This window comes from Malania oleifera, chromosome 3 (assembly GCF_029873635.1).
Source record: "Malania oleifera isolate guangnan ecotype guangnan chromosome 3, ASM2987363v1, whole genome shotgun sequence".
NCBI classification, from domain to species: domain Eukaryota; kingdom Viridiplantae; phylum Streptophyta; class Magnoliopsida; order Santalales; family Ximeniaceae; genus Malania; species Malania oleifera.
Window position 1 is genome coordinate 42,570,688 of NC_080419.1, and position 13,276 is coordinate 42,583,963.

Sequence of the window (13,276 nt, forward strand, 5' to 3'; positions counted from 1 at the left end):
AGGTAGTAAATGGAACCAAGTTCAACCATTGCTTGAACTTAGCCAATATTGTAAATGTCTGAAAAAGAATGAAGAGCAGTGAGAGGCTTGAGTTGGAGGGAGAGAAACACAGAAATTAGAATTTTTAAAAGAAAATATGAAAGATTAAAAACATCCCCAAATTGGTAGTGAGGGGGAGATTTGTGAGGTAAGTAGAGTCCATCACCAATTTGTGGACCCCATGACAAAAGAATAATAAGGAAAAGAGAAGAGAAGATTGAAGAAGGTGGTAGATGGTGTAAATTTGGTCAGAAAGGGGTGCCAGTTGTTATTACTACAGTACTGTACAACACTACTACAATACTCGTATTTTGATTATAAATAGGTTCATCCCATCTCATTTCAATCATCCCCCAAAACTTAGAATTCCTTGTATTTTGAAGGCTTATTAGCCAATTTTGTATTTGAGTGTGGAGAGAGAATTTGAGAGTTCTTTTGTATTGTTGTATTCTCCTCATTTGAATTAGTGAATTACTTCTAGCTGCTTCGTGGTTTTCCTCTCCAAATTGGAGAGTTATCCACTTAAAATTCTCGGTGTTGCATTTGTATGACTTGTTCTTCATTGCCTTTCTCTATATCAATTCAATCTTGAATTGGGTATAAGATAAGTGGTATCAGATAAAGATGAATTTGCTACTGTTTACGTATATGTTACTATTCAAGTATACTGATACTGTTCAACCACGCTCCCAACACAAAGGTCATCTGCTTAGGTGTTGATGCACGGTACATTTCATCAACATGTCATACCATTACTATATTTTAAAATATGAATATTTTCTTTTATCAGAAAAATAAAAAAACAAATGAAAAAATAGTGTAAAGCATTGTTTGGACAAGATATCCTTGAATTTTAAGAAATATGAGTTGTCTTGTAAGCGGGCATTACAATCTAATGTGAAGTAAAAGGGTTATTATTACTTCCTTTTTGTAAATAGTAAACAGCAAATACCCTCAACTTGGTCTTCTTTTCAAACACTTGTACTAGGCATTTAGAGGGAGAAGGATAGGGCTTGCTTTATGAAAGGAATACATTACACTCTTTGGATTTTATGAGATTAGGAGTTCAAATTTCACAGAATTTAAATTTTATTTATGTTCCAGTTATGAATCTAGTTTGAAGAATATTGTTCATGATGAATTTAGAGTAGGGTTCTTAAATATGAGCTTCTGTTATTACTATTTGATAAAATACATTGACCTATGAAAGGAACTAATGTAGATATGTATAATCTATTTTCACTAAAAAATACTCACATGCAATCCATGCCAAAGAAAGTTCTAGTTGAACCCTTGAAATGGTTTTGATGAAACTCTTGAAAGTGATCTGCTACCCATATACTAAAAAGCTTAAGCTGTTAGATGGTGTGTTGCTGTGATAAAGTACCTCTATTTGTTCTTGTTTTTGATGTTTGTATTTTAAGGGGCAACTATTCCACTAACTTCTGCAGAGTTCAGGCTCATGGCTAGTTGACTCTTTTCCTCTTTATATTAAGCTCTATTTACAAGTTTGCCTTCAAATTTTTTTACATAAAAATCACAGGACAAAAAAAGGTGAGTGAAAGTAAAAGCACGACTATTAAGCATCTGCTGGTAGAGAAATCATACATTCATAAAATTAAATGTTGAAAATTAGAACTATATTTAAGAGAATAAAATGAAAACAAAAAATACAAGAGAAACAAAAGTTTAGAGAATAAAATTGCAAATCCAACAATAAACAGAAACTATGTCATCATCAAGCTTGTGCAAAATGCACACATGCACACGAGCACTCAGAGGGGGAGGGAAGGAGAGAGAAAGAGAGCTATACCAGTCCTTTCTTATATTGCATGGCCAAGAGTGCAGCAATGAAAAATGTCTGCTCAAAACCAAAAAAAAAAACACATAAGTTGAGCAACAAAAGCATAACTTGAGCAACAACTATAAATTTTAGAGACAATTAACAAGAAAGATAGGGGCAAGGGAGACAGCCCCATTTTCAGTCTGAATAATAATTTTGATATAGAACTCTCAGATTCTTTTAGTTAATTAATGCAGTTGACAAGAAATGTTTAATTCCATCATGAAATTATTGACTAAAATTATCAACATGTGTTGAAAGGAGAAATTAGCACATGTATAAACACAAACACATAAACACATGATACTCAAGTAAATAGATACATCTTTCAATTTTCTTCAGCCAAGTAATTAGATACAACTCAAACCAGGGGTATAGGCGTATAGCCAAGCAAAATCTCATCCCAGCTATTGGGGGCGATAAACAAGAATCAGCCAGCAACAAGAACCTATATCACCATGATGTCACCTCTGTCCGCCCATATCTTCTTTGTAAAATTAGGAGTAGATGATTTCTCTAATTTTTAATTGTTTTAAGTATCGGCTGTAAATATGATTACTTAAAAGGGTATTTTTGTACTTTGGGTAGTTTTTAGTTTCTGTAGGAATGTAGGATATACAGAGTGTAGTTTTTGTATTGCAATTTTTATAGAATTCAAATTGAAGCTGGAAGCTTTTCTGCATTGTCACATCATGTCAAAGTATCAAGGTCCTTGAAGAACCCACTGGTTGCTGTCCTTCTCTTGTGTTCTTTGTATGTCTCCATACAGTCATAATTATCTTGAACTTTCCTGTTTTGTCTCTCTTCCATTCTCCCAGTTTCTGCGAGTTCTCTATATTGCACTTTTCTGCCAGTTTCTTCTCTCTTCTGCAAGTCCTCTGATCTGTCTGTTGTGTGTTGCATTTTTCTGCTGATTTGCTCTGTTCCATAATTTCATCTCCTCTTTTCTGTTCTAGACTGGCAAATTCTGGATATGTTATTCATATTCTGAATCTTCTCATGAGTGTTTCAGCTTTGTTTTTTGATCTATTGATATCTCAGCTGCATTTCTGTAAGTGAATAATAAAGAGAGATGCTAGAAAATAGACACAAGATTTACGTAGTTCGGCTTATAGCCCACATCCACAGGTGGAGATGTCAAAAGAACTTCACTATTGGAAGAGATAGAATACAAGAGCATCTAAGATGTCATGCTCTATGACACACTTTCCAAAGACCCACAAAGGCACCTATATATACACCTAGTCAAGAATAACTCCCTCTCAAATTAAATTAACTCTCTCTCAAATCAAGGATGCAAATTAACTCTCCTTGAGGTGAACTCTTTGATTTTCTTTCATCCATTACAAAAAAAAAAAAAACTTCTCTCTTTAAAGAGAGAATGAACTCCTAATTTATTACAAATAACTCCTATCTTGAATAAGAGATTTATAGCGAAGCATGAATGCATTGACCAAGGCATGGAAATAACTCCTCTCTTGAATGAGAACTTAAATGAGAGATTTATTGTGAAGCATTCATATGGGGTTGGTCCATCATTAACAGTTACAGATTTTGACAAATCCGATATCAATTGGGAAATGGAGAAAGCTAATACTTAAAAAAAAAAAAAATAGCAAAAGAAAATTTCATTAATAAGAAAATAATTTACAAGAGGGAGAATGAGATCTCCCAAAAAAGATCTAGGACAAACCAGAAATAAACAACTAAGAACAACATAGAGAAAAGATCAACAAGCCAGAATGTTCCACCAATCTCTTTGAACCTCCTGAAAACTACTCCCTCTGAAAAGTCAAAAAATGATGCACAAATATTGAATTTTATCTGTAACCAGCACCCAATTTAACTTTTTCCCAAAATAAAATCTGTGCATTACGCTCCAGCCATATTCCCCATAAAACTGCATATATCCCACACTTCCATAGTTCTGCCCTGTCCTTCCTTCTCCTAAAGCCCATGAAGGAAATGGCTAACAAATCTTCCACCTAATAAGGACATACCCAACTCTCACCCGTAGTACCAAAAAGCTCATTCCAGATCCTCCACGCAAATTGTCTTTGCAAAAGAAGATGAGAAGCAGTCTTGGAGTTCTTGTAACAAAGCACCCATACATCAAGAGAGAGTGCCTTCAAAAGTCTCCTAATTTTCAGCAAGTTATTAGTATTTATTTTATTAAGCACAACCAATCAAGTGAAAACCTTAATTTTTGGGGGAGCGTTGGCTTCCAAAACATTGGATAGAGTGGAAATGAAGAAGGAGAATGCTCATATTATCACCTGGTTCAAAATTATGTATAACCTGGCACAGGTATGAATTTCTCCAAGTGTGCAACAGCAAAAGAGGTATGGACTCGTTTAAGAGGGATGCATCTTGAATCAAACTTTGCAAAATTTGGGGATGGAAATTCAAAAAGCAAGGGAATAAGACAATCAAGGAATTCTGGAATCAAATGACAACATATTGGATCAAATAGCCCATATGGAACCACAACGTTTGCAGCTATTGGATGGTTATGAGAATTATAGGAAGAGACAGAGATGGTAAAATTGGTCATGCACTGAGGAGTAATTTGAACATCTTCGTGGTGCTGTTCTCCATCGTAGTCCATTAAACATTGTCGATGTAACGTTAAAGTATAGGGTAAATTGAAGACCTAATTACACAGGTAGATCTCTCCCTCTATTTATAAAGTATGCAAAGTACATGACAATGACCATAATACCCCTAGCAACTCGTGCACTAACTCACACTTGCTAGGGGGTGCGTTGATTGATCTTTTGTAGACACCTTAAAGGGAGTATGTTGATTAATCGTTTGCGGAAACCTTGATTAAAGGAAGTGCATTGATTGATCAATACCAAAGTTCATAAACAAATTAATTTCCAACACTTAAATAAACATCCACGCAATTTATACATGCAGAAAATTAAAGAGTAGGGAAGAGAGTGAGACGCGAGTTTTACAAGGTTCGGCTATACCCGCCTATGTCCTCGCCTTAGGCAAACACTCCCAAAAATTCCACTATACCACTCCTTTACGAATAGAAGCAACCTTACACACTCCTTTGACCGGCAAGAGCAGCCTTTTACAATCCCTTCTTCAACTAGGGTGGAGCCCCCTCTCCAAGCGATACCCCACGCTCGGTACAACGATTCAACAATCCTGAACCATCTACAAAAACAAGAAACAAATTTGGTGTACAAAGACACTCTCTTCAAGAGCAGATTGGTACAATTGAAAACAATATACATCAATCAAGTAACAATATAGAAAGATGAAGCTCAAGATAAATATCACCGGGTTCTTTCTTAGATTGAAAGATTTAGAATTTGTGCGCAAAGATCGGTGAGAAATTCTTAGCAAGACTTGGTAGAAACTTCAGCAAGTATGTGAGCAAGAGAGCTTTGATTGCTGTGTATTGCTTGGTGTATTGAATCCTTTGTCTTGGGGGGTATTTATAAATGTTTATAAAAGAGTATTTCGTGTTCCCCAAGTGACTTGGAGTGTTTCCCAAATTTTCATAACGTTTAGAATTCAAAAACTCAATTTTGAAAACTTTCCGTTAAGTTTAAAATTTGAATTTTCGAAGAGTCAGTCGATTGGGTATGAAGAGTCAGTCGCTTGGGTCATTAAAAACACTGAAAATTCAAAGGCAGCAAAGTGTCAGTCGACTAGGTTGACAAAAGTCAATTGCCTGGAAGCTTCTATCTGCTGTTCAGTAGCCTGAACAGATAAAGTCAGTCGCCTGACAGCTTCGACCATCCTTTAGTATTTTGGTCATAACTTTTTCTATACAACTCCAAATAAGACGTTCTTGGTATCAACAGAAAGCTAAGAAAAATCCTACAACTTTCATGTTGATCATTTTTTAAGATAAAAATCCGTTGATAGAGAAAATTGCACATCAATGCAGATATAGAAAAAATAACAGAATTTGGAAAATCCTGTTTTAGTGCTTTTAATTCCAAAAATGATTTTAACCTTTTTGAAATAACTTTCGACCTTATAAAAGTATTTTCCAAGTATTTAAAAAGATATCTAGGTCTAAGAAATTAACCTAAGAGCTTCATGCATCCATATTGAAATTGTTTGAAGAACTTACATGAGACTTTTTAAGACTTATACATTCTAAGCACTTAAGTCTTCATGCTTTTCCATCTTTTGAGTCTATCTTGACTTCCAACTTCAATTCACTTTAAGCTTCATCAAATCATCTTTGAATCCTTGCTTTAATAGTATAAGCTTTATGAGATCTTCTTTCTTTGGAGTATAATCTTTCAATAATCCTTGTGTGCACTTGACCTTGTATTCACATACTTGAGTCCTAAAATATCATCACTTAACCAATATGTTAAGTTCCTCTGATTTGTTATCATCAAAACAAGATTTTAAGCCTTGTAAGGCGAACACATAGGTTTATTATGAGGAAGATGTATTATCCTATAATGCACACATTTTTTCAACCATTAGAGTTCTCCACTCAAAATGGGATAAGGCTTTAGAAACAAATTCAGGAAAAGCAACAAAAGATAAAGTGCTAACAAAATAGTAATATATAAGGGTGAGAAGAAATCATAGCAAACGAAATTACAAATTGGATATTCTGTATAATTGTGTTATCATTCAGGATAGCAATGGGAAGATCAACATCTTGGGAAATGGGATCATGAGATGAGGAAGGCACAGTAGTAGTAAACATAGGAGGCTCTCCACCCTTAATTTTCCATCATGCATACGTGATGGGGATCAACATCTTGAGTATCTTTTGCGGATATTGTGACACTTGGACGGCCACCCGAAGTCCACCATTGGATGCGAACTTTTGTAGCAATTGCAGCTTCTCTTGGAAGCTAGCTTGGAAAGAGGATGACAACTTGCAAGTCAAAGAGCATTGGATTTTCAAGAAGCATTTATTTCATTTTAAGTTCCTAGACTCCACTATTATTATTCTAGTTCATAGGCAACTATTTCCTATGACAAACTATTTCCTAGGAACCTCATTGCCCATGTTTTAAACGTTTTATTTTATTTTTGTATTTTCTTTAATCTTTTAAGAAGCCATGTGCAAGTCATGTGCATGCTCATGTAAGGCTCTATAAATATGCCATCACTTGTATTGTAAAAAGTATCATTGCATTATCAATTAAAAGAAAAGAAACCTTTGCTTGAGCTTGTGAAGCTTGTTCCTCTCCTTGTGAGTGAGTAGTGTAAGGCTACGTTCCGTCTCCCCGGAGATTGGGTGGTGAAATACCATGACAAAATCAACGTCATCATCAACACTACATACCCACTCCTCTTTCATGGTTCACAGCCACAACCTTCCTCAAGCTTCATTCTTGTCTTAAGATTCCTGAGGATCAACAAGCTTGTTCATGGTGCGATTGAGTACTCATGTGTCTTGGTGTTGGTCATTTCGAAGCTTTTGGTAAGCTCGTTTCAATACCTTATTTGTGACCATATAAAACAGCCCCTAAAGGTGCCTTGTAAGCCTTAAAACTCTGCCCGAATCCTTGATTGAAAAACCTTGTTCATTCTCTTTGAATCTTCCTAGATTTTCAACATGAACATGCTTGCTAGTATCTTGCTTAGGGATATTTGATTTGTACGCTAGGACTTGTGATCTAAGACTTCTAATATAACATCTTTTAAGGTGAACTTGATTACTTGAATGAAATGATCAACTAAGGGCTTTTAAACCAAAACATATATGTTTTCAAAATCTCAACAACTTGTGATCATTAGAATATGTTAGTGATGTTCATGCTTGGTTAATTCAATTCTTCCCATAGATTGTGATATTATGCGTGTGCTAAAAAGAGGGTCAACCTTAGGACTAGGGTTACTTAGAACCGTCCTACATCATATTGGTATTAGAACCTAAGTTAGGTTCACTTTTGACCCTCTTTGTGTGACCAAATACCATTCCAAAGGGCTGCCCTAGTGTTGGCCGAATCCTTCCCCAACCTCTAGGATGTCTACTCGAGCTGGGAATACTTACCGAGGTCGTAGGACTGATTTTGAGAAAGGTGCTTCAATAGATGACTTCAAGATCAAGTCCATGACTTTAATCAAAAGCTAGTTGAGACCTGCCAAAGACTAGATAGGTTGGAAGTCCAACTAGTCCACCATAACCCACCCCAAGACAATTTAGAGCCGCCCCTTGAGCAAGGCAATGATGATGAATAGCCTAAAGAGCTACCTATGCCTCCTCGAGAAAGACCTCTTCCTCCACAAAGGCGAGTGAATCGCCAAGATGACTTTGTTAAGAGACCCCCACGTCATGAGACCTATGCCTAACATTGGGGTGATAAGGACTATGACGTTGATGACTTTCAAGGTAGGAGACCTTACCGTAGGGACCATTATGATCCTTACGAGGATGTGATGAGGCAAGTGAAAATAGAGGCCCCCACCTATAATGGACAGATGGACCCAAAAATCTTCCAAGATTGGTTGACTAAGATGGATTCCTATTTTGACTGGTATAGGATGACTGACCCTTATCGAGTTAAGTTTGCAAAAATGAGGTTGACGGGGCAAGCCAAGCTCCTTTGGTTGAATGTCAAGAGGCAAAAGGCAAGATTAGATCATAGGCCCATTGAGCATTGGTACCTAATGAAGGATAGGTCGAGGGAGAAGTATGTACCCCTTAGCTATAGAGAGCGCCTTATGGATTAGCTTTACAGTTTGCGTTAGGGTAGCATGACTGTGTCAGAGTACATGAGTTAGTTTGATGAGTTGTCTATAAGATGTGGTGTCTATGAGACTGTTAGTCAGCAGATCTCTCGATTTCTCATAGGATTAAAGCTTGAACGAAGGAGAGTACTATTTCCCCGTCACATTAAATCCCTTAAACAAGCCTATAATTTAGCTCATGACTTTGAGCAAATGAATAAAGGGCCCATGGGAAAAAAATTTAGTACCTCTTCAAAGGAGCCATACTCTCGAAAGGTACAGAGCTATGACAAGTCCCGACTAGTGCAATTAGGTCAAGTCACCTCCCAAGGGAGCAATCCCATAGTCCAGCAGCCTATGGACAAGGGAAAAGCACCCATGATTGGATCCTCTCACCAGAGTTTTGGCAATGCAGTGTGTTTCAGGTGCCATAAACAAGGACACTTTTCCAAACAATGTCCCACTAGGAACTTGGCACTTGATAGGGAAGATGGTGAGGACAAGCTTGAGGAGGACCAAGTAAATATTCCTGAAGTTGTACCTAGTGAGGATGAGTCGTCAAGTGAGCCAGATGAGAGTGCCCAGTTGAGTGTGATGAGATGCATTATGATCATTCCCAAGGATCAGGAGGACTAACGTCGCACTTCTATTTTCCATACTTACATCAAGTGTGGGAGTAAAAGTTGCAAGATGATCATAGATGGTGGTAGTTGTATGAATGTTGCGTCTAAATCTATAGCTGAGAAGTTGGGATTGAAAGTTGAGCCACACCCACAACCATATAAGGTAGCTTGGGTTGATGCCACTACCACGCCTGTGAGCCATAGATGTCTAGTCCCCATTAAGATTGGTGAATATGAGGACGGGATTTGGTGTGATGTCCTTCCCATGGACGTTGCCCATATTTTGTTAGGACGACCTTGGTTGTATGATTTGGATGTCTCACATAATGGGCGTGCCAACACTTATTCCTTCAGGTGTAATGACAAGAGAATTGTTTTGAGTCCACTAGAGCCGAAAGGTGAGAAAAAGAAGAAGGAAAAGACAAAAACTAGTGGAAAATCATTGAAGATCATGAGTAAAAAGAAAATTGAGCAAGAGTTAAATTACACAGGTAGTGTATGTGGTTGTTACTAGGGAGACCGAGGGGCCCTTCCTAAGAATGAAACACCACTGGAAGTATCACTCATACTTTCCAAGTTTGAGGATGTCATCTCTAAGCCACCTAGTGAGTTACCTCCCATGAGAGACATTCAACATGTCATTGACCTTGTTCCTGGTTCATCTATGCCTAATTTACCACATTATAGAATGAACCCAAGAAAACATAAAGAGTTGATGAAACAAATGAATGAACTGAGAGAAAAGGGCTTTACTCAGGAGAGCATGAGTCCATGTGTCAGCCTTGCTCTCCTCACTCCCAAGAAGGATGGCATTGGAGGAGTACTTAGTTAGGAGGGACACCCTATAGCCTTCTTAAGTGAGAAGTTGAATGAGGCAAAACAGTGGTATTCTACCTATGACAAGGAATTTTATGCTGTAGTACAATCACTGCGACACTGGAGACACTACCTCCTTCCTTAGGAGTTTGTCTTGTACTCAAACTTTATGATTCATGATGGATTCCTTTTTAGAGGAGCTAGACTGGTATCCCATTCACATCCCTACGTGACCAACTGATTTGGGAATTACATGTTGGAGGTGCTGCGAGTCACTCTGGTAGAGATAAGACCATGGCTATGATTGAGGATAGGTTCTATTGGCCTAGTCTAAAGAGATATGTTGCTAGGATTGTTTCACAATGTCGTACTTGTCAGACAGCGAAGGGTAGGAAACAGAATTCAGGATTGTATACCCCTTTGCCCGTGCCACACATCCCATGGCAAGATATCGGTATGGACTTTGTGTTAGGTCTCCCCAAGACTGCTAGGGGAAATGATTTAGTGGTTGTTGTTGTGGACAGGTTTTCATAAATGTCACATTTTATTCCATGCAATAAAACGTATGATGCCTACAGGATTGCCACTATATTTTTCAAGGAAGTAGTGAGACTTCATGGTCTTCCCAAAACCATTTTTTCGGATAGGGATGTGAAGTTTGTGAGCTTCTTCTGGAAAACCTTATGGGCATTACTAGGTACCAAGCTCAAATTTTCTAGTGCATACCACCCATAGACCAATGGGCAAACTAAAGTGGTAAATAGGAGCCTTGGGGATCTATTGAGATGTTTGGTAGGTGAGAACATCACAACTTGGGATTTATGCCTTCCTATGGCCAAGTTTGCATTCAATAGTTTAGTGAATAGGACCACAGGACTTGCCCATTTCAGGTTGTTACAGGATATGGTCCTAGGAAGCCTGTAGATCTCATTCCATTACCACCTGAGTCTAGAGTAAGTGAGTAGGCTGATACATTTGCAAAGCACATACATGACTTACACTCTAAGATAAGAATGAAAATTAATATAAGCAATGAGCATTATAAATCTATTGCTGATGTACATCGCAGGTTGCAGGAATTTTCAAAAGGTGATATGGTTATGGTTTGAATTCGCGCAGAACGGATCCCTTCAGGAAAGGTAAGAAAGCTTCATGCCAAAAAGATGGGACCATTCAAAGTTCTCAGGAAAATAAGTTCTAATGCTTACATGTTAGATGATTTTGGCATAAGCAATGTATTTAGTATTGAAGATCTAACGCCTTTTCTGGAAGCTAATTCTTTTGCAGAACCTAGCCCTACTAACCTTGTGGATGAACCTACTCCATTCATAACTCTAGTTGCACCAGAAAAAGCCAAATTTACCTTTACCGCCATCATTAGTCCCACCAAAGAAACTCGAGCAAATTGAAGACATTCTAGATGTTAAAACAACAAACACACGAGCTAGAACGTACCAAAAGTTTTTGGTCAAATGGAAAGGGAAGCCATTATCAGAATGCAGTTGGATTCTTAAAGATGATGTCCTTCGTCTCAATCCGGAGCTGTATACCGAGTACTTTGGACATAATTTTCTGGAGGAGAATTCTTTTCGATCGGGGAGAGATGATGGGGATCAATGTGCACCTCGAGTATCTTTTGCGGATATTGTGACACATGGACGGCCACCTGAAGTCCACCATTGGATGTGAACTTTATTTGCAGCAATTGAAGCTTCTCTTGGAAGCTAGCTTGGAAAGAAGATGACAACTTGCAAGTCAAAGAGTCTTGGTTTTTCAAAAAGCATGACAACTTGCAAGTAAAAGAGTCTTGGGTTTTCAAGAAGTATTTATTTCATTTTAAGTTCCTAGACTCCACTATTATAATTATTCTAGTTCCTACGCACCTATTTCTATGACAAACTATTTCCAAGGACCTCATTGCCAATGTTTTATTTTACTTTTGTATTTTCTTTAATCTTTTAAAAAGCCATGTGCAAGTCATGTGCATGCTCATGTATACATATGCCATCACTTGTATTGTAAAAGGTATCATTGCATTATCAATTAAAAGAAAAGAAGCCTTTGCTTGAGCTTGTAAAGGTTGTTCCTCTCCTTGAGAGTGAGTAGTGTGAGGCTACGTTCCGTCTCCCCCAAGATTGAGTGGTGAGAGACCACGACAAAATCAACGTCATCATCAACACTACACGCCCACTCCTCTTTCATAGTTCACAGCCACAACCTTCCTCAAGCTTCATTCTTGTCTCAAGATTTCTAAGGATCAACAAGCTTGTTCGTGGTGCGATCAAGTACTCATGTGTCTTGGTGTTTGTCATTCCGAACCTTTTGGTAAGTTCATTTCAATTCCTTGTTTGTGACCATATAAAACAGCCCCTAAAGGTACCTTGTTAGCCTTGAAACTCTACCCGAATCCTTGATTGAAAAACCTTGTTCATTCTCTTCGAATCTTTCTAGATTTTCAACATGAACATGCTTGCTAGTACCATGCTTAGGAATATTTGATTTGTACGCTAGGACTTTGTGATCTAAGACTTCTAATATAACATCTTTTAAAGTGTACTTGATTACTTGAATGAAATGATCAACTAAGGGCTTTTAAATCAAAACATAAATGTTTTCAAAATCTCAACAACTTGTGATCAGTAGAATATGTTTGTGATTTTCATGCTTGATTAATTCAATTCTTCCCATAGATTGTGATATTGTGTGTGTGCTACAAAGAGGGTCAACCGTAGGACTAGGGTTACTTAGAACTGTCCTACATCAATACGCCTACAAATTAGGATGATCAGGTGACGGGAAGGAGAAAAACTAGATGAAGATGTTAGTGTATGAGAAGGAGAGATAATAAGCTAGAATTTGGGTTGGCTAGGTAGAGGGAAGGATTCATCAAGTTCAAAAGTGCTTAAGGAATTAGAATAGTATGGTGTAGACTCAAAGAAGGTAACATAAAAAAAAACAAAAAAAACAAAAAATGATGTATGGTAGGACTATAACATTGATATCCTTTTTGAGTACAAGAGTAGCTCTGAAAAATACATTTTTTAGCATGAGGATCTAACTTATCCACCTTGGGGTCTAATGAAGAAAGGAAACACACTTGAATATGAGAGGACGTAAAGAGAATAAAGAAGCATTCAAGACGATAACAGAGTAGGGAATTTTGCCACCAAGAACAGAGGATGGCATCTTGATAAGAAAGCAAGTAGTGAGAATGGAACACTTGAAAAAACTTTTGGGACATTCATTTGATAAAGTAGAATATGAGTGACTTTAAGGATAT

At 37.4% G+C, this 13,276-nt stretch overlaps 1 protein-coding gene across 6 annotated transcripts in view; it reads right to left on the reverse strand.

Moving 5' to 3' along the window:
• Positions 1-13,276, reverse strand: part of LOC131151867 (protein PAM71-homolog, chloroplastic) — a 51,993-nt gene that overhangs the window by 22,192 nt on the left and 16,525 nt on the right. For all 6 annotated transcript variants that reach the window (XR_009135782.1, XM_058103322.1, XM_058103319.1 and 3 more), the window contains exon 4: positions 1,853-1,900. Coding sequence is in view for 5 of the 6 variants with exons in the window: in XM_058103322.1 (XP_057959305.1) it covers positions 1,853-1,900 (48 nt within the window). In the remaining variant the exon portion in view is untranslated. The remainder of the gene's footprint in view (positions 1-1,852; positions 1,901-13,276) is intronic.